At 35.2% G+C, this 22,468-nt stretch overlaps 1 protein-coding gene across 1 annotated transcript in view; it reads left to right on the top strand.

Moving 5' to 3' along the window:
• Positions 1–22,468, top strand: part of LOC121387235 (titin-like) — a 481,073-nt gene that overhangs the window by 421,618 nt on the left and 36,987 nt on the right. Inside the window, exons 202-208 of the mRNA XM_041518261.1 lie at positions 279–584; positions 1,685–1,987; positions 3,315–3,617; positions 4,279–4,584; positions 5,101–5,406; positions 19,230–19,526; positions 21,719–22,024. Coding sequence (XP_041374195.1) covers positions 279–584; positions 1,685–1,987; positions 3,315–3,617; positions 4,279–4,584; positions 5,101–5,406; positions 19,230–19,526; positions 21,719–22,024 — 2,127 coding nt within the window. The remainder of the gene's footprint in view (positions 1–278; positions 585–1,684; positions 1,988–3,314; positions 3,618–4,278; positions 4,585–5,100; positions 5,407–19,229; positions 19,527–21,718; positions 22,025–22,468) is intronic.

The following is a 22,468-nucleotide window of genomic DNA, read 5'->3' on the forward strand; positions in this document are numbered from 1 at the left end:
GCCTTACTTGTTTGTTTGTGCAAAATATGAAATATGCTTGTCAGTGAGTACTGGCCGGTATTTTCGAAACTATTTTAGTGCAACGATATAGTAAACTATTATAGGCTATGATGTCACTATGGCCTGTGTTGTAGCGAAAGATGGTTTTACGATATCGTAACACTAAGATAGCTTTAAAAATCTGTAGCCATGTCATTAAATATGTTGCTGGGGTGTCAATAAACAGACATTCCTTTCCTTTCTCTTATCCTAACAGTCATTTCGTTTATTTTCCACAGAGGTACCTGGAGCACCGAAAGGCCCTCTGAAGATCGAGATCATGGGTCACGACTCCGCCCAGTTGTCATGGCAACCACCCGAAGACAACGGAGGATCGCACATCCTCGGCTACATCATTGACAAGCGCGACACGCAGCGCGGTGGGTGGATCAGAGCGGCCCGTGTCGCAGCGGCGATGACGAAGTACCAGCTGCTGAATCTTATTGAAGACCACGACTACCAGTTCAGAGTTTACGCCGAGAACAAGATCGGGGTTGGTGTGCCACTCGAGTCAAAGGGCAGCATCAAAGCTATAAGTCCTTATGGTGAGTCGAACTGACAAAAGTAGTCACACTTCTGTCTTGTTTTCAAAAAGTAGTCACACTTCTGTCTTGTTTTCAAAAAGTAGTCACACTTCTGTCTTGTTTTCAAAAAGTTGTCACACTTCTGTCTTGTTTTCAAAGTTTTCAGTAGGTTAGATTCATTTTTAAATTACCTTAAATCAAATTTCAGCTCAGGAAGGATAAAGGTAATTATGGTGAGTCAATGTGAAAAAAAAGTAGTCCCACTTCTGTCTTGTTTTCAAAAAGTTTTCAGTAGGTTAGATTCATTTTTAAATTACCTTAAATCAAATGTCAGCCCAGCAAGAATAAAGGTCTTTTTGGTGAGTCTAGTTTCATAAAGTTTTAACTAAGTAGCTTGAATCTAAGGGCAGCACAATTAATGGCTATAAGTCCTTACGGTCAGTTGATGTTAAAAAAGTAGTCCTTTTCTGTCATGTTCACAAAGTTTTCACAATATATGTTTTAAAAAGTAGTCCTTTTCTGTCTTGTTTCACAAAGTTTTCACAGTATATGTGAGATATGTTTTCAAATTAGCTTGAATCAAAGGGCAGCATCATTATAGCTATAACAGTATGATGAAGTCAGTGTGAAAAAAGTAGTCCCTCTACCATCTTCTTTCTCAAAATTTCACAAAATATTAGAGATTTGTTTTTAAATTAGCTGAAATCAAAAGACAGCAGCAAGGTATTAAACAAGGTGGCTATCTTCCACTTTTGCTCTGCTAAAGTTTTCAGAACATTTTTGAAAGTTTTTAAACAGCTTTTCAGAAAAGTTTGGGAAAATAATTTGTAAATTTGTTTGAAGGGCAGCAACTAGGACTGTTAGTTCTTATGAACATGTAATTCTAGCTCCTGAATATTAATTTGTTAATACATGTAGTCTTATTCAATTTACTGTGCTAGCACAACAACTTTGCTATACAACCCTGAGTCATAACCTCATAGCATAGTTGTTGTGCTAGCACTAGCTAAGTATGAATAATAATGAAAATTTGAAGAAAAAAATCTAAATGTTAATGTTTAATCAATTGTATCCCACTAACTATACTATTGAGGCTGATCATTTCTATTTTTTTCTTTTAGATGTTCCATCACAACCACAGAAACTCAAATCTGTGGACCTGACAGAAGATTCAGTTACACTGGAGTGGTCTCCCCCGGAATCAACAGGTGGTCTTGACCTGCTGGGCTACGCGGTTGAGCGGAGAGAGTCTGGCAAGGTTCAGTGGGTCCGTGCTGGTCACACCGGCCCGGAGGTCACGACCTTCACAGCCAGGAATCTCTTGGAAGGTCGTATGTATCTGTTCCGGGTGTTTGCTGAAAACAACGAGGGCCTGAGCGAACCAGTCATGCTGCAGAAACCAATCATGCCAGAGAGAGAAATTGGTGAGTTTTACAGAGTACCAGTCTAACAGTTAATATTTTTTGTCATTTATTATGAAAATTGGGATCGATCCCCGTTGGTGTCTGTGTGGTCTTTAGGCATATGTCCAACACCATATAACCATAAATAAAATGTGTTGAGTGCGTAGTTAAATAAAACATTTCCTTCCTTCCCTAAATGAGTATTAAGGTCTTCAGCCTATAGGAAAAATAGCACTGTATTATACAGTATGTTTTCAAAGGATACAATGTAGTCCCCAACCTATAGGAAAAATAGCACTGTATTATACAGTATGTTTTCAAAGGATACAATGTAGTCCCCAACCTATAGGAAAAATAGCACTGTATTATACAGTATGTTTTCAAAGGATACAATGTAGTCCCCAACCTATAGGAAAAATAGCACTGTATTATACAGTATGTTTTCAAAGGATACAATGTAGTCCCCAACCTATAGGAAAAATAGCACTGTATTATACAGTATGTTTTCAAAGGATACAATGTCGTCCCCAACCTATAGGAAAAATAGCACTGTATTATACAGTATGTTTTCAAAGGATACAATGTAGTCCCCAACCTATAGGAAAAATAGCACTGTATTATACAGTATGTTTTCAAAGGATACAATGTAGTCCCCAACCTATAGGAAAAATAGCACTGTATTATACAGTATGTTTCCAAAGGATACAATGTAGTCCCCAACCTATTGGAAAAATAGCACTGTATTATACAGTATGTTTTCAAAGGATACAATATAACCCTCAACCCTTCCTTATTATGAAAAAGCCTTATTCGGCCAAAAATTCTGTTCAGCCTGAGCTACACTGTATGTCCTCCACCGTAAATGTGTTGAGAAAGTCCATGTTAGCCCTCCAAGGAGTTTTGGCTGGTGTCCTATGTATTATAATAAATCAGGTGAATATTTCCAGTGGCCCTGATCAAAAATTCACTAGCCAGGAACGAGGGATAGTGGATTTGTCGAATCCAGTAGAAACTCAATGACTTAAAATTGACAATTTTACCTGGGCTGCATTCAGCCAGCCTGAGCAGAAAAACATCCGCCAGACTGGTTTATGCACTTCACGGTGAACCAAATGGCTATGCTGGAAACCAATCAAATAGTTATTAAATGTTAGCGAAATGTTTGCTGGCTGAACTTGGGCCAACTATCTTCAATTATCTGGTTATGAATGTCATTATAATCTTTAAAATGTAATTTCCACCATTTCTACTACAGCACCAGCACCAGAAAAACTGCCATATTGAATTATCAGATTAAGAATGCTATTACATAATCTTTAAAATGTGTTTTCCACCATTTGTGTTGCAGCACCACCAGGAACTCCGGAAGATCTGCAATACCTGAACCTAGACCAGAAGTCGGTAACCCTTCAGTGGAGGAAACCCAAAAATGACGGTGGAGCTCCCATCACTGCTTACATCTTAGAAAAGCGTGAAGGAAAGAGCGGGTCGTGGCGGAAGATCGACGACACGGATTCCGCCACTCACTTCTGTGTGATTGAAGACCTGCTGGAAGGCTTTGAATACTACTTCCGCGTGTGTGCCAAAAACACCGGAGGTCTTGGGGAACCGGCTGAACTTAAAACTCCAATCGTACCAACAAAACAGAAAGGTGGGTTGTTGGTGGTTTAGTTAAAAAATGTAGTGAGTTTCCTCTCTAAGACTATATGTCAAAATTATCAAATGGTTGACATCCAATAGCCGATGATTAATAAATCAATGTTGTCTAGTACTTACTTACTTCTGTGTGTGTGTGCAAAAAACACTGGAGGTCAGAAATGTTGGTTGTGGGAGGTTTAGGTAAAAAATGTAGCAGGTTTCCTCTCTAAGACTATAATTCATTCAACTGATTGGGTCTTGGGGAACCTGCTAAACTTAAAACTCCAGTTGTACCAACAAAATAGAAAGGTGGGTTGTGTGCGGCTTATGTAACCAGCTGAACTTAAAACTCCAATCAGAAGTTTATGTAAAAATGTAGTTGGTTTCTTCTCTAAGACTATAATCCATTCAACTGATTGGGTCTTGGGGGAATCAGCAGAACTTAAAACTCCAGTCATACCAACAAAACAGAAAGGTTGGTTCTGGGAAGTTTATATAAAAATGTAGCAGGTTTCCTCTCTAAGACTATAAACCATTCAACTGATTGGGTCTTGGGGGAACCAGCTGAACTTAAAACTCCAATCATACCATCAAAACAGAAAGGTGGGATGTGCAAGGTTTATGTAAAAAAAACCTCTAGTTACCATAGTCATTTTATTACTTGAATTTTTCAGGAAAACCATCAAAGCCAGAAGCACCTCTTCTGATTAGCGACCTAACAGAAGATCACGTGACACTGTCATGGCTTCCTCCAATCAGTGATGGCGGCTCACGCATCTCGGGATACATCGTCGAGAAGTCCGACATCAGGCGACCAAAATGGGTCCGCGTTGCCAAGGTTTCACCCGACACCTTGTCGATGACTGTTGAAAACCTCGTAGAAAAAGCGGGATACTTCTTCCGTGTCATTGCAGAAAATGCTGTGGGAATGAGTCCTCCACTGGAAACCGAAACTCCCATCATTCCAAAGAGTCCCTATGGTATGTCGATTCCACAGTCGTTGTCTTCTTTCTTCTCTTTGTCCAGTGCACCACAACTGGTCAAAGGCCATGGTATGAGCTTTCCTGTCTGTGGGAAAGTGCATATAAAAGATCCCATGCTGCAAAGTTATTACATATTTTAATACAACTAGCAAAACAAAAACAAACAAAAAGATTATGCCATTACAAGCATTTTCACTGAATATCATCCACAACCCAAATTTTGTGTTAAATCATTTTAATTGAAACATATTTTATTGCTTTTTAAAGAACAAATGGATTAGGCACAAGATACACAACTTACTAGGCCTTCTCCTTAATACTTACATTTTACGACAGTAATATATTTTTGCAATATAAATATGAACAGAAATCGTTATAGTTAACAATGAAACAGTGTTACTATCATCTAATTTTACTCAAAACAAACATACAATGAATAAAGTAAGTTTATTTTTAAGAAGACTCTTCCATAACTGTATATATGTTTATTAATTAGCTCATTTTAATTTTAAGGTCCACCTTCTGCTCCTGAAGGGCCAATCAAAACGATTCAGATTACCCGTGATGCAGCCACCATCCAATGGCAGCCACCCACCTCAGATGGAGGCTCTGCCTTGACAGGCTATGTGGTAGAGCGTCGTGATGATGGAAAGAAGTCCTGGATGTATGTTGGACGCATTGACCCAGAAAACACTGTCTTTTCTTCCACTGGTCTCAACGAAGGCATGGACTATTTCTTCAGAGTGTATGCAGAAAACAGGCATGGGCGAAGTGGTCCCCTTGAATCAAGCATTGCAGTAGTGCCAAAGAGGATTTTTGGTAAGTACATTTTTCTTGATTTATTTTGGTTGAAGATTTCTATTTCCTTATTTAAAAACAAAACAACCCAGTATTGTTTTCTTAAATTATTTTTACAGTTATCTTGTCTGAAGATTTGATGTGATTTATTTCTTATAAAAAATAGCATTCTTTACCTTGAATTCAACAAGAAAAGCATGGTTTGAAAACAGATATCTGAAGATTGTGGTTTGGTTTTTCTGTAGAAGTCATAGATTTCCAGTTCCTTCATGGTTCCTGGTGTGTCCTGCACATCTTGTGGGAAAGTTTTCTTTCTTTAGAAGCCTTACTTTGAGGTTTAGATTATAGTCTGAACTCCTTGAATTCCCCATATTTGTAACCACACCTCCCTACAGTGTTAAATGCAGTGGCTACCTTGATTATTAGATATCTTATTGAGTACATCACACTATTGTTTTTAGTGTTACCACTGAAAGAGAGTAACAGCTCTTCTATCCATTCCATACATTCATCCATCTATTCATTCATCCATCTTTTCATCAGTCTCTTACTCCATTTATCAGTCCCATCAATCCATGTCCTCTCAGCCTGTCCATCTGTCAGTATGTCTGTCTGTCCCTCCATCCTTCTGTCTATCCATCCATCCATCTGTCTATCTATTCATCCTTTCTTCTGTCTATCTGTCCTGTGCATCCATCTATCCTATACATCCATCCATTTGCCTATTTGTTGATCCATCAATCTCATCCATCGTTCCATCTCTTCATCTAGCCCTTCATCCATCCATCCATCCATCTATCCATTCATCATCTATTCCATTTTACTTCACAGAGATGTAGCATTAGTGTTCCATGGATCCTTTTCTAGTTTATGTTTTGGTTTCCTTTCTTACCAGAGCAGGACATAGCCCTGTTGTAAAGCGCTTGACTGATGTGCAGTCGGTTTCAGATCGATCCCCGTCGGTGGGCTCATAGTGCTATTTCTTGACCAGCCAGTGCACCACGACTGGTATATCAAAGGTTGTTTTATGTACTATCCTTTTTTGGGATGGTGCATATAAAAGATCCCTTGCTACTAATGGAAAAATGTTGCAGGTTTCCTCTCTAAGACTATATGTCAGAATTACCAAATGTTTAACATCCAATACTCATTGATTAATTAAATCAGTGTGTTCTAGAGGTTTTCTTGTTCCAGTCAGTGCACCTCATCTGGTCTATCAAAGGCTGTGGTATGCGGGATGGTACATATAAAAGATCCCTTGCTATTAATGGAAAAAATGACGCAGGTTTCCTCTCTAAGACTGTACGTTGAAATTACCAAATGTTTGACATCCAACAGCCGATGATTAACAAATTAATGTGCTCTAGTGGTGTTGTTAAACAAAACAAACTGTTTTTGTTGTTGGTTTGCATTTTGTATGTGGTGGTGTCAAAAGCACAACAACCTCAATGTTAACCATCATTTATAGTATGCACAAAATATGAAATTATTAGATTTTTTAGGATAAATACGATAACAGGAATACTAAACATTGACAAATAAATAACCTAAAATTATACCCATACATTTAGTGTGTTTTGCCTGTTGGCTCATTACTGCTTATAAATGTACGTGTGAGGATGTTAATTAATGTGATAATAATATCAACAGCTCCTATCATCTTTATAGTGTTTCTTCAAAAGTGACATTTGACATCCAATAGCCAGTGATTAATCATTGTGCTCCAGTGGTGTTGTTAAACAAAATAAGCTTTTAGCAACAGTGACAGTTTATATTAAACAGTACAGGTATATAGCTTTACTGACAATACTGTCAACTAATGGCTCCATATGTATTCAGTATTTGTGTTCTGTCAACAGAAATATAGTGTAAAACAGTAATAGACAGCTAGTTACTTCCCTTGATGTTGTCAAACTCAAAATACTAAATACTGGTGTCGTGGTTAAGCCATCAGACATATGGCTGGTAGGTACAGGGTTCACAGACCCGGTACCGGCTCCTACTCAGAGCAAGTTTTAGCGACTCACTGGGTAGGTGTAAGACCACTACACCCTCTTCTCTCACACTAACAACTCACTGTCCTGAACAGACAACTCAATGGGTAGGTGTAAGACCACTACACTCTCTTCTCTCTCACTAGCCACTAACCAACTAACAACTAACCCACTGTCCTGGACAGACAACCCAGATAGCTGAGATGTGTGCCGAGGACAGCATGCTTGAACCTTAATTGGATATAAGCACGAAGTGGAAATGAAATGAAACATAAATACCATATAAAATCAAATAATTTTTTTCTTCAAATTTGCCGCTTTAACTGAAAGGTTCACATGACAAGTTTTAAACCAAAACCAAAGGTTTTCTACTGTTATGTATAACTGCTGCTACTTGTAACACCTGCATGTTGCATGTTTCTTTTAAGGTAATTTGCCTCCCATTAGTGATGCAGTGTTGTCTTCCCTATCATATTATGTTGCGTTTGGTATATTAATCTTGCATACTTTTTTTTTTAAATCCTGAATCAGTATTAATTTTGTACATATATGTTGTTGTCTTGCTTTCAATAATAATGACAATATTAATAACAATAATAATATATGTATTGTAAAAATTGTTTATCAATCCAGTTGAAATATTGAATTTTTGATTTTATATTGGTTGTTTTAAATAAAACATACACAATTTGAAGGATAAAAAATATATGTTCATTAGTTCAACTGGTCTATTAATAACTTTATTAATATCTATTATTAACATTAAATTCATGTGGTTGAATTTAAAAAAAGAAAGAAATTAATAACTAATATTTAAATGCAAACTAACATGTTGTTGTATGCCTCTTTTATTGACTTTTTATTCAGCTGTTATTTACCATATGCATTCATAGGTTTTATTTACAAATTAAAGGATCAAAATGAATTAAGTTCTTTCATCTAAAGCTGTTTTTTAAATATTTAATGTAACATAAAATTCTTCAAATTTGCTGAAATATTTATAGATTTCTTTTCTTTTAAGTCAAAAACAATTCATTTTGTTCTATAAATTATTTATTTTTTTTTTTTTTTTTTTTTTTTTTTATTATTATTTTTTTTTATCTTTTATTTATTTCTTAAACTTATTTTTATTCATTTTACTAATATTTATATATTTATTTTGATTTTTTTTGTCAGATTTTGTTAAGAACAAGAATTTTGTTTTCAAATGTTAAATTATACCAATGAATTGACATACCACTTAAAAAAGATCCAAATACAAAGCTAACCAAAATGTTTGCACATGTAAATGACAGTTGATTTTTTTTTTCTGTTTCTATGACAACTCACACTCTCTATTTTCTGTCTTTTGTTTTTTGTTTGTTCAGAAATTGCTGGGTCTTCGTGGCTTAAGCAGCTTAACCTTGAACCGTCCATATATGTCTACATGGTTCAGAATCTCGAGCGATATGACTATATCTATCGGGTGTACGCCGATAACCCGCTTAGTTCAGTTTGGGACTCAATCGATCTCAGTTCCATTGCAGGTCGATTTTAGATCTAGATCAGAGATTTTTAAGTGGTTTTGAAATATAAAAAAATTTAATCAGGACTTTTATTTATTTATTTATTACTTTCCTTATTTGATTTATCCTTTTTGTAACATCTTTGACTAACGAAATACTAACGCGATTGTACATTAACCAAAATTCTTTAATTGCTGTCATTGTTAGTAGCTATTTGAAAAAGCTGAATATTTATTGGTTGTTAACATTGTTGATGTTGTACCTTTTAACATAATCTATGTCAATGTCTGTTCTATTAACAAAAATCTATGTTAATGTATGAAGCATGGGAAACAAAATAACATGGTATACATTGGAGACTGTGGGTTGTTGGCAGTTTTGTTATCTTAAACTATTTAATTTGCTTATCCTGGCTTCTAAATGTCTTTCAATATATTTAGCATGCTATATTTTGCTCTTAGAATTAATTTGCTTTTCTCAGTATAAATTGAAACAGTTGCAAATGTATCATTTCTCCTTTGTATAGTAATAGATTTTTTCTTTGTATGCACAATGTTTAAGCATTTTCCCTGACATTTTTAAATGATTAAATATTGAGCATATGTTTCGAGGAAGTAAGTTTCTTTTGAGAAAAAAAAGGAAGAAAATTGAAGTGGAAAGTGAAATGAATATTTGCAACTGAATGAGTTTTGTTTTTAATGGTCATCAAAGTGACAAAGCAAATTAATTATATATAATTGTAATTGAAATTCTTTAAATTATTTCGACCCATTTATAATTTTTTTTTTTTTAAAACCCCACTAAAATCTGTCTGCATTCAAAGGAGATGCAAATTAATTTGTGTTATGCTGATTAATATAATAAATTTTGAATAAAATGAAATAACAACAAATTTAAATGAAATTTACATTAAAAATAAGAACATTTAGACATGTGAAATTTAATTACAATGTCCTTTTCAAAATAGTAAAATTAAGATTTAAACTATGGCTTATTTCTGAAATTTTAGTAATAAAAAGAAAATAATATTAAAATGTTTTATTTATAACTAATCTGAATCATTCAGATATATTAATTCTTCCAAATTATATTAATGATGTAATGAATTGTAACAATTATATATTTTAAAATTATTTTAATATTAAATGTTTTATTTATAATTAATCTGAATCATTCAGATATATTAATTCTTCCAAATTATATTAATGATGTAATGAATTGTAACAATTATATATTTTAAAATTATTTTAATATTAAATGTTTTATTTATAATTAATCTGAATCATTCAGATATATTAATTCTTCCAAATTATATTAATGATGTAATGAATTGTAACAATTATGTTAATATTTTGAAAAGGATTTTATACTTTAGTTCCAAATTGTGTCAAATCATGTTATTTCAGCCCATGCTTCATACATCCCTGTGATCTCTAATGTGTTTATATTGTCCTGTAACTAGTACACTTAATTTATATGTATTTTCTCTAACTCTGATGAGTGATCTCCCTTTTAATGTTTCTTTAAACCTTGTATACTAATAATTTCAAGTGTCTATGTGTGAAGTTTAACTCGAACAATATGATTTTTGTTTTCTTAATAGAACATTACTGATATTCAAAAGATAGTTATATCTTACGTGTATGGTATCTGAACATTTTAACTCTTGAACACAAACAATCTCATTTTCCTTTATTAGTATCTTGACATACCTTTATGGTATTAAAGAGTTGCAATATTAGTATCTTGACATACCTTTATGGTATTAAAGAGTTGCAATATTAGTATCTTGACATACCTTTATGGTATTAAAGAGTGGCAATATTAGTATCTTGACATACCTTTATGGTATTAAAGAGTTGCAATATCAGTATTTTGACATACCTTTATGGTATTAAAGAGTTGCAATATCAGTATCTTGACATACCTTTATGGTATTAAAGAGTTGCAATATTTAACACTCAGAAGAGTTTTCTACTCTTAAGACTCAGAAGAGAATCCAAATGAATTATCTCCCTTTTTAGACTATAACCTAATGTATGATTAAGTCTGGAACTCAAACAATATAATATATTTTCTTTCATTTTCTTTAAATGATTGCAGTATAGAGATTGAGTTAAAAGCAAGTGTTGTTATTTGCCAGATTTGAATCAGTTATGTCCCTTTTAGAACAGTCATATTGATTGTGGTGTGACATTTCCAATAACAATGATTTTACAAATAAATCTGCATTAATAATGTCTAATGAAAGATACAGTATTACAGAGTTTTTAGATTGGACCCAAAAAATTATTTTTTGGTGAATTTTGTTTGGAACAACTTCAGTTTATTTTAGCTTAATCAAAATGCTAGAATTTAAAGACCCTTAAAACAGTCTAATTCACTAAATTAGGTAGTTTTTGGGGGGTTTTAACAAATTTATCATGAAATATATTTGCCTAATTTAATTAGAATTCAGATTGGCAATTTGGAAATTTAATAAACACCAAATTCAGTTTAAATTAGCAAATCAAAATGCCACAATTTAAAGACCTATAAAACATCCTAATTCTCTAATTAGTTTGTTTTGTTCTTTTTGGCAAGTTTATAATGAAGTATATTTACGTAATTTAATTAGAATTCAGCTTGGCAATTTGGAAACTTACTAAACATTAACTTAAAGTCTGATATTAGAATACTATTCTTATATTCATAACTGTTACAGTTCTGCTGGAAAACTGTGTACACTTTATCAGTGCCATAGACTGTGCTTTTCTGTGAATAAAACTTTATTTTCTTCAGTTCATTTGTTATTAATTTCTGCATGTTTTAATGGCTGTGCATTAATATTGGTATTGTCTATTAACAATGGTGGTTTGTTCAGGAGAGCAAGCATTCATGAATAATATATTTGACTGGTTTCCATCCTATTCCATTCATTTAAAGTTAAATGTAGGTGCACAAACCAGTCTAGTGCATGAACAACTGCAAACACTCAATCTCCTGAACATGCTACAGAGTATGTTTCTATGGAAATAATAAAAATAACAACACCCAAAAATGAAAATGATTTTCTGTTAGAACAACAGGACTGTCGGTATTAACTGTGTTATTAAGAGTTAAAGTTTGTTTTGTTTAGCGACACCACTAGAGCACATAGATTTATTTATCATCGGCTATTGGATGTCAAATATTTGGTAATTCTGACATACAGTCTTAGAGAGGAAGCTGCTAAATGTTTCCATTAGCAGCAAGGGATCTTTTATATGCATATTACACAGACAGGATAGCACATACCACATCCTTTGATATACCAGTCGTGGTGCACTAGCTGGAACAAAAAATAGACGAATGGACTCACCGACAGGGATTGATCCTAGACCGACAGAAAGTTAAAGTTTGTTTTGTTTAACTACACCACTAGAGCACATTGATTTTATTAATCATCGGCTAGTGAATGTCAAACATTTGGTAATTTGACATATAGTCTTAGAGAAGAAACTGTTAAATTTTTCCATTAGTAGCAAAGAATCTTTTGTGCACTGGCTGGAACAAGAAATAGCCCAATGGACCATCCAATGGGGATCGATCCTAGACTGACTGCACATGAAGCGAGCGCTTTACCACTGGGCTACGTTGTTCTCACAATTAAGAGTTAGGTGCACTTTAAACTTTGACCCAGCAAGATGTTATTTGGTATAATGCTACCTTGTTTTGTTTTGTTTAACGACACCACTAGAGCACATTGATTTGTTAATTAGCTATTGGATGTCAAACATTTGGTAATTTTGATTCATAGTTATCAGAGGAAACCCGCTACATTTTTCCTAATGCAGCAAGGGATCTTTATCCAGTTGTGGTGCACTGGTTGGAACGAGAAAAAATTCAATTACCTGAATGGATCCACCGTGGTGGTTCGATCCTGCGACACCAACACCTCAAGCGAGCAGTCAACCGATTGAGCTAAATCCCGCCCCCTCCTTCAAATAAATAGTAATATTCTGTGAATGTTCAAGCAGACTTTCCTTTACTTGGCTTGATCAGTTATCTAGCTTTTCTGTCATTAGTGAGAGAAAAGTCAGTGTCGTAAACCTTACACCGTCACAATGAGTAGATAAAACTCACTTTGGGTGAAAGCTGGTACCCGGATGTGAACCCAGTACCTACAAATCATTAGGACAATGGTTCAGTGACTATGTGATTGAGCCATTTATTGTTACACTTGTTCTCCTATCCCCCATAAAGTAACATTCTCCCAACTCAACAATACATTGAAAAAAACACTATAAACTTTGTATACAGTCAGTGTTAGATTTGACAATGCCCTCTATAACTGCAAGTTGCCTCCCTTGTTATTTCTATCACTAGGAGAAATAAATTACTTTGTAATACATGTATAGAAACCATTTTCTCCCATCCCTAGCATGCAAGACAGACCCATTCCATGACATCAGCCCATGCGGATTAAATCTGTCTTGCATGGGCTGTGACATCATTGAATTTAATATGGGGAGTATTACATCATTGGTAATATATGACGTCATATCAGTGCGAGTTGGTTAGATTTAGATCGATAAGTACACCCTCGGTTCAAAATTTCCACCTCCTCAGGTGGACTTTTTCTATCCCACATGACCACATATGATGAAGTCTTATTATTCTGTTACATGTAGCATACATTGACTAAATTAGTAAAATAAATGTTAATTAAAATGTTTATTGTGCTTTTGACACATACATTATGATTCTGCCCACAATGGCCAGTCAGACATTTTTAAAGCTTGTAGTGTTGGTATTAAGTGCTTCTACCGGCAGTAACTAGTGGGAATTCAGACTTGTCAACCCTCCCGGATTCCACGGGAGACTCCCAGTATTTGATCAAGTCTCCCGCGGGAAAAACATTTCTCCCGGGAAATCGTTATTTTCAAAGCATAAAAAAAATTCTAGCTACCGTGGCTGTGTATTGACATTCAGTGTTGCGATATATAAAATTATCCAATTTAGTCCTAATAACACCTCCGACTCGTAAAATGTCTTCCCACTGGATTACATAACGCAGAGTTCTATGGCTGGAAGTGCCAGAGTAGACAGCGAACGCATGCATCAATACACACAATGTCAAAATCACATGTCAAAGCAAGACAACAGAAATACCAATTAGCTGTATAAACAATACTTGTATAAATTAGATTTGTAGGTTTGTGCAGTAAAATGTTAGTAACAAGAGTACACTTCAAGGGATTATTTTCCTACGATTAATAAATCTTGTGTTTGACATAACGTTACTCACGGAAATAGGTATAATTCCGGTATATTTCACACGATGTCAGTAATGAGCTTTTACTTATGATTAGTAGAAATGATTAGTGGAAATGCAATATTTATTGCATGGTTATAGTGATTTTAAATAAGTACAATGCCACTGTACCTTATTGTAGTAAAAACTGAATATTAATTTATAAGATTTAGGCCTATATAAATTTGTCTTGGGTCTAATTTTCACGAAACACAAATAACAATGATGCAACCTGTAAGTGTAATACCGTAAATGTACTAATTAATGTTTAAATTTGTTAGTGTTAAGATTTTTGGATAAAAGAGTTATTTTGAAAAATATGTATTAAATTATAATAATATTTAAAAATAATTAAAACAAAATATAATATATATAAATTTAATAAACAATTTTTTTTTTTTTTTTTTTTTTTTTTTTTTTTTAAATGCCAGTAACTAAGGTTGACAAGTATACGTGACATTATGTAGTGTTCATATAACTTATTGTAGTACTTTTTAAAAAGTTGTGTTAAATTGTGTGCAGTTAAAAAATCTCCTGTTTTTTGAAAAAATCTCCTGCTTTTTCAACACACACCTCCTGCTTTCTCTTGACTAAAGGTTGACAGGTCTGGGAATTTCCATAATAGCTCAGTTGGTAGAGTGCTCGACTCGGACACAAATGGTCAGCAGTTCAAATACCCTCAGTGGTCGTTGATTTTTCTGTTACATTTGGAGCTGATGTAGGGATTGGGTGTACAACAATGCAGTGGTAACCCAGTCAGGACCTGTAACAGTTCAATTGCCCATGGCCCACAGCTACGACCACTTGATGGTGGAGTATGTAGTAGTGTTGGTATAAAGTGCTCCTACTGGCCCCTATTAGCTCAGTTGGTAGAGCATTGGACTCTCATACTGAGAGTCTGTGGTTCAAATCCCCTAAGTGGAGGTTGATTTTAATCTGTTACAATGGAGCCGACGTAGGGACTGGGTGTGTTCTTAACACAAGAATACAATTATAACCCAGTCAGGACCAGTAACAGTTCAACTGCCCATGGCCCACAGCTCCGGCATGTACAGTGTAGCTTCACTTGAGGGGTGGAATATGTAGTAGTGCTGGTATCAAGTGCTCCTACTGGCAGTAGCTAGTGGGAATTTCCCTATTAGCTCAGTTGGTAAAGTGCTTGAGTCTGATACAGAGGGTCTCTGGTTCAAAACGGAGGTCGATTTACAGTTGAGTTATTTGTTACATTTGGAGTCATTGCAGAGACTATGTGTGTTTTTATTAATACAGAAATACAGTTATTTAACCCACTTAGGATCTGTGACAGTTCAACTGCATGTGGTCCATTTGAGGAGGAAATAAGTGGTAGTGTTGTTATAAACTATTCCTACTGGCAGTAGCTAGTGGGGATGTAGCTATTACATGGCTGTAGTCTGTATAGGCTGTGCTCATGATGGGGCAGGATATGCTCACCTTTCGTGAACACCTGGTATCATCACTGTTTTTACAGTGATTCATGACTGCTGTATATATTACATTGAGCTCTATCCTGTGCAAGTTTGGATTTTCTAAGCTGGTCTTGATAGTGACAGTCCTCTTATAGGTGGTGGAAGGGATGAAACATGTTATGGATCTCCTAGGGCAGTGGTTGTCCTCTTATACATGTAGGTGGTGGAAGGGATGAAACATGTTATGGATCTCCTAGGGCAGTGGCTGTCCTCTTATAGGTGGTGGAAGGGGTGAAACATGTTATGGATCTCCTAGGAGAGTGGTTGTCCTCTTATAGGTGGTGGAAGGGATGAAACATGTTATGGATCTCCTAGGAGAGTGGTTGTCCTCTTATAGGTGGTGGAAGGGATGAAACATGTTATGGATCTCCTAGGGCAGTGGCTGTCCTCTTATACATGTAGGTGGTGGAAGGGATGAAACATGTTATGGATCTCCTAGGAGAGTGGTTGTCCTCTTATACATGTAGGTGGTGGAAGGGATGAAACATGTTATGGATCTCCTAGGGCAGTGGTTGTCCTCTTATAGGTGGTGGAAGGGATGAAACATGTTATGGATCTCCTAGGGCAGTGGCTGTCCTCTTATAGGTGGTGGAAGGGATGAAACATGTTATGGATCTCCTAGGGCAGTGGCTGTCCTCTTATAGGTGGTGGAAGGGGTGAAACATGTTATGGATCTCCTAGGAGAGTGGTTGTCCTCTTATAGGTGGTGGAAGGGATGAAACATGTTATGGATCTCCTAGGGCAGTGGCTGTCCTCTTATAGGTGGTGGAAGGGGTGAAACATGTTATGGATCTCCTAGGAGAGTGGTTGTCCTCTTATAGGTGGTGGAAGGGATGAAACATGTTATGGATCTCCTAGGGCAGTGGCTGTTCTCTTATAGGTGGTGGAAGGGGTGAAACATGTTATGGATCTCCTAGGAGAGTGGTTGTCCTCTTATAGGTGGTGGAAGGGATGAAACATGTTATGGATCTCCTAGGGCAGTGGCTGTCCTCTTATAGGTGGTGGAAGGGGTGAAACATGTTATGGATCTCCTAGGAGAGTGGTTGTCCTCTTATAGGTGGTGGAAGGGATGAAACATGTTATGGATCTCCTAGGGCAGTGGCTGTCCTCTTATAGGTGGTGGAAGGGGTGAAACATGTTATGGATCTCCTAGGAGAGTGGTTGTCCTCTTATAGGTGGTGGAAGGGATGAAACATGTTATGGATCTCCTAGGAGAGTGGTAGTCCTCTGAAGGACGAACACCTGATAGTGGATCATGGAAGCAATCACGAGTTTGCCTAACATCCTTTCAACTCTGCCTTGTGCAGAGATACGATTTTGAATACGGTTTTGTAATTCAGATTAGTTAGTAGAGCTATGGACTCTGAAACAGGGTTTGATTTCCTTGTTACAGGTTCCGACCAGCACCATTGCTGCAGACCACTGTTGAAGTTTTACAGTTAAAAATAAATTGTTTTGTATAACAATACCTCTAGAGCACAATGATTAATTAATCATCGGATGTCAAACATTTGGTAATTCTGACTGGTAGTCATCAGAGGAAACCCGCTACATTTATTCCTAATGCAGTAAGGGATCTTTTATATGCACTTTCCCACAGACAGAAAAACACATATTATGGCCTTTGATAAACCAGTCGTGGGGCACTGGTTGGAATGAGAAAAACTCAATCAGTTAAATGGATTCACCTGAGGTGTTTGGGTCATAGGATCAAACCTCCTTGATGGACTCATTCCCTGAATGTTATCCCTCCCCCCCCCATCCTAACCAGTACATCATGGCTGGTATATCAAAGGTTGTGGTATGTGCTGTCTTGTCAAGAAAAATGCATATAAAAGATCCCTTGTTGCTAATGGAAAAATGTAGCAGGCCTCCTCTGAAGACTATGTAGAATTATCCAATCTTTGACATCCAATAGCCAATGATTAATAAATAAAATTAATGTGCTCTAGTGGTGTCATCAAACAAAACCAATGTTAGGACCAAAGAAAGTTTGCACCCTGTAGTGGTTTTAACCTACACAACAGCTATATTTTAAATACAAATACAGTATATTGCATTTATTGTGTATAGTTATTTGCTTAAATAATGTCACATACATGTATTAATACTGGACAGAACTGCATCTGCTGAATATACTCTTTCTCATATACAGTATATCACATACCAATGCATTGGAGCACTGGCTGGAAAAGTTATAGTTTGTTTTCTTTAACGACACCACTAGAGCACATTGATTTATTCATCATTGGCTATTGGATGTCAGACACATGGTCATTTTGACAGTCATACAGAAGAAACCCGCTACATTTTTCCATTAGTAGCAAGGGATATTTTATATGCACCACCCCACAGACAGGATAGCACATACCATGGCCTTTGATATACCAGTCGTGGTGCACTGGCTGAGACAAGAAATAACCTAATGGGCCCACTGATAGGGATCGATCCCAAACCGACCGCATACCAAGCGAGCGCTTTACCACTGGGCTACGTCCCTCCTCCACTGGCTAGAATGAGAGCTACATGTAACCTTGTGGTCTATTCAAGTGAAATGATGATTCAGACATCATTTTGTTACATAAAAAGAAATGTTTACAAATGTGGATCAAATTGCAACTGGGGGACAAATATCGGTCTACATGAGGGACATTAATTTAAATGAAGGCATCATCAGTTCAAAGAAGAATATCTTCAGTTCAAATGGACATATATTCCGTTCAATGGACATATCTTCAGTTCAAATGGACATATATTCAGTTCAAATGGACATATATTCAGTTCAAATGGACATATCTTCAGTTCAAATGGACATATATTCAGTTCAAATGGACATATCTTCAGTTCAAATGGACATATTCAGTTCAAATGGACATATCTTCAGTTCAAATGGACATATCTTCAGTTCAAAAGTTCAAATGGAGATATCTTCAGTTCAAATGGAGATATCTTCAGTTCAAATGGACATATCTTCAGTTCAAATGGAGCTATTTTCAGTTCAAATGGAGCTATTTTCAATTCAAATGGAGCTATCTTCAATTCAAATGGAGCTATCTTCAATTCAAATGGAGCTATCTTCAATTCAAATGTGGGGCATCATCAGTCCAAATAGAGGATATCATGAATTCTGTTGACATGACATCCAATAGCTGGTGTATGTTGGGGATGTCATTAAATCTTCATTCATTCGTTCATTTGTTCATTTGTTCACTCATTCATTCATTCATTTATTCATTCATTCAATTATAAATTATTTTTTTCATTCAATGGTCCAAATGGGTGTATCAGTTCAAAGAGGGTGGGGGGGGGGGGACATCATCAATTCATATGGGAAACTTCATAACTTAAAAATGGCTGCATCCATCAGTTCAAATGGGGACATCATCTGTCTAAATGATACATATCATCAGTCCAAATAGGGACATTATCTGTCTAAATGATATATATCATTAGTCCACATTGGGGATATATATCATCAGTTAAAACAGGGGACATCATCTATCAAAATGGGTGACATTAGGAGTTTGTATACAGTATTAAAAAAATTTAAATAAATTTCTTAAATTTTTTCTTGCTTGTACAGAACCTCCAACTGCCCCAGCCTCTCTGCGAGCAGAAGACATTGACAAGACATCGCTGACACTGGTCTGGACACCACCTGAAGCCAAGGAGGGTGTCACCGGTTACATCCTAGAAAAACGTCTCGCAGACTCCAACCAGTGGGAAGAAATTGCTCATCTGTCCGGAAGAGCCAAGTCTCACATGGTAGCAGATCTTCCAGAGGGGAAATCCTTCTATTTCCGCATCATTGCAGAAAACCCTGCAGGTCAAAGTTCGCCAACTGAACTTCACTTGCCTGTGAAGTTGACAGCAAAGAAAGGTGAGATTATATGTCTGCAGTTTTGTTGAGGGGGTAGATGGGGGTTTGCACTTGGTGGTGTGCCTTTTTGTCATCATTTTGCATCTTGTAATTGTTAGTCTTTTAATGGTTGTTCCAGAAATGATCACTTACGGTAAGGGTGGTTATGAAAGAAATTTTAACTATTATCAGGGGCAGCTAAAGGAAAGTGAAAGCAAGGAGGCAGGTTGGAAAATGTTTTGTGTGCTAGACAATGGATTAATTGAGTGTGTAGTATGACCTTACATTTTGGCCAAATACATCAAAAGGGGACATAAGGGGTATACAATGAGAGGTGCGTGCACTGCTGCATTCTTCCCTTAAATCTGCCCAAGCGTGGTAAAATTGTTGAAATTTCTTTTAATGCTAATAAATATGAATTATTTTATTATATTATATTCATACAGGCAGTATGTATTTGCAAATAATTAATCCCAACACATCCACCCCTCGCTCACCTGATCACCTGCCCCATACACCAGGGCATTATTTCTAGAACAGCTCTTTTAGAATTTGCATCCATGAATTTAAATTACTTTGCATGACATTATATGTTTTTCGTTTTATTGTGTAGTTTGTATTTATTTTTAGCTTTGCATCTTTTATATTTACACAAAGTGATAATTCAGTTTCAAAAGTATAAACATTTTTTATACGCATATATTAAACAGTTATCATCAACATTGTCTTTCTTTCTTTATTATATTAATTTGGTAAAGTTTATAACCTATTATTTAAATATTTATGAGATTTATGAACTTATTAAAAATGTATTAATCACTCTGTTAAATATCAATTTACTCTTTTATGTTTTGCAGGTTTTTTCAAATCTATTAATATTGAATTTAAATTCACATAGCCTGCACTGATTGGTTGATATCATTAAACACAATAAAGCACATCATCCAACGGCACTGGTGTTTGTCATTTTTAAATAAGCGTCACTCCGCGGTTTTTTGTACATTTGTGTGTGTGTGTGTGTGTGTGTGTCTGTGTGTGTAGAATTCCTTAGACTGTGAAATATTTGCATGCTTGTCCATATCTGCGTTATTCTTAAAAAAAAAATTTAAAAAAATTGTTACAGACATATTACTTAACTTTAAAACAAGTGATGAATTTATAAAGCCTGTTTTTCTGTTTGAATATATATAGTTACTTGCAAGTAAGATAAAAACAGGCCCAAGATGTTCATCATTTTTGTTTTGAGTATAATTTTAATTTTAATTTTGTTTAATATCACTAAATTCAACATCACTTACAATAATTAATTAAATGTTTATTTTTTATATTTTTCTATATGAAAATTGACATATCACCAAACCTAATGTTAATACTTTTTTAAAATTGCCACAAATCAAAGATGATTAATAACGAGGTATTCATCATGTGACAGTGTGGTGAGTCACGGATTGGTTGAGAGGGTTTGATTGATTGAAGCTTGTAGCTTCCTTTTCACTTAACATGCTTTTCTATTGGTGAGGATTGTTTTCTCTTTCCCAGTGGCACACATCCATCTTTCCTTTTCCTCTTTTTGTGTTTAATTTGTATTATTGTAGATTTATTTGTGGTGTATTGTTGTCTGTTGGCTTTTTAAAGTATTTTGGTGTTGTTGTTTTTCTGCTTGCTTGTTTTTGTAGTTACCCAGAATTCAGTTTTATTTGTTTATTGTTTTCTTATTAGGAATGAGACAATTTAGTTTGTTATTTGTATGTATATTTTATACTTATTTGTGATTCACATATATAGTTGAATTGTTATCATATTTTTATCTTGTTTCGGTATGTTTTTATCTTTTCAGTAATAAAATGCAAATATTATTTTTATTCTCTATTTTGTAACATTAATTACAATAATAAATTATTATATTTTACTGTTTCTTTAATATAACTTCCCTTTCAGATAAAATGCAGGTATTGTTTTTTGTTCTCTATTTTGTAACAAGCATTTAATTGTTATTAACTGTTATATAATATTTGTGATAAATGTGTTTTGGGGTTGGGTTTTTTTCAGATTTAATGTAAGTATATATAATATTTTCTATTTAACTTTAATATTTGCTTATAAATTTTAATTTTAGGGATATTTTAATAAGAATTTAGAAAGTTTAGTAGAAACTGAAATATTTAAAAGCTAAAATTTAAATTTTGTTGTTTTTTTGTTTCGTTTTTAACCAGAAAAACCATCAGGCATTACAGATGCACCCGTGGTGGAAGAATTTGGACCAAATTATGCCCTGTTGTCATGGCAACCTCCAGAGTCAGATGGAGGCTCTCCAGTGACTGGCTACCTTGTAGAAAGATCTGATGTCACTGGGTGGTCATGGTTACCAGTAAACAAAGAACCAATCTCGGCAACCGAATTGCGCGTTGATCACCTTCATGAAGGGTATCCGTATGAATTCCGGGTTTCAGCAGTAAATGCTATCGGAACGGGAAAACCATCTCCAGCCTCAGAACAGGTTATCTGCAGAGAAACAATTGGTAAATATAAATTGTATTACTGTCAGAAAAACAATTGGTAAATATAAATGTTATTACTTTCAGAAAAACAATTGGTAAATATAATTTTATTCTGTTACTTTTTACTTCTTTATTAATTTTTTTATTTTATGGTATTTTGCAAAATGTTTGACTCTAAAGCATGAGGGAGAGAGAAAGCAAGAGAAAAAGATAGGCAATGAGGATGGGAATGAAAGAGGGGAATGAGGAAGGGAGATAGAAATACATTTTACAGACATAATGACAGACAGATGTACATAAAGAGAGAGAAGTATATAGATAAACATGTCATTTTTTCAAACCTTTTCAAACCCATTAACTACCGGTAACTTAAAAAGGGTTAAATGATAAATGCAGAGGTATAAATTTCAAAGGATCATTTTGCATGGTAGCTAAAATGTCATTAGAAAAAAACCCTAAATAGTT

This window comes from Gigantopelta aegis, chromosome 13, assembly GCF_016097555.1.
Source record: "Gigantopelta aegis isolate Gae_Host chromosome 13, Gae_host_genome, whole genome shotgun sequence".
Taxonomy (NCBI): Eukaryota; Metazoa; Mollusca; class Gastropoda; order Neomphalida; family Peltospiridae; genus Gigantopelta; species Gigantopelta aegis.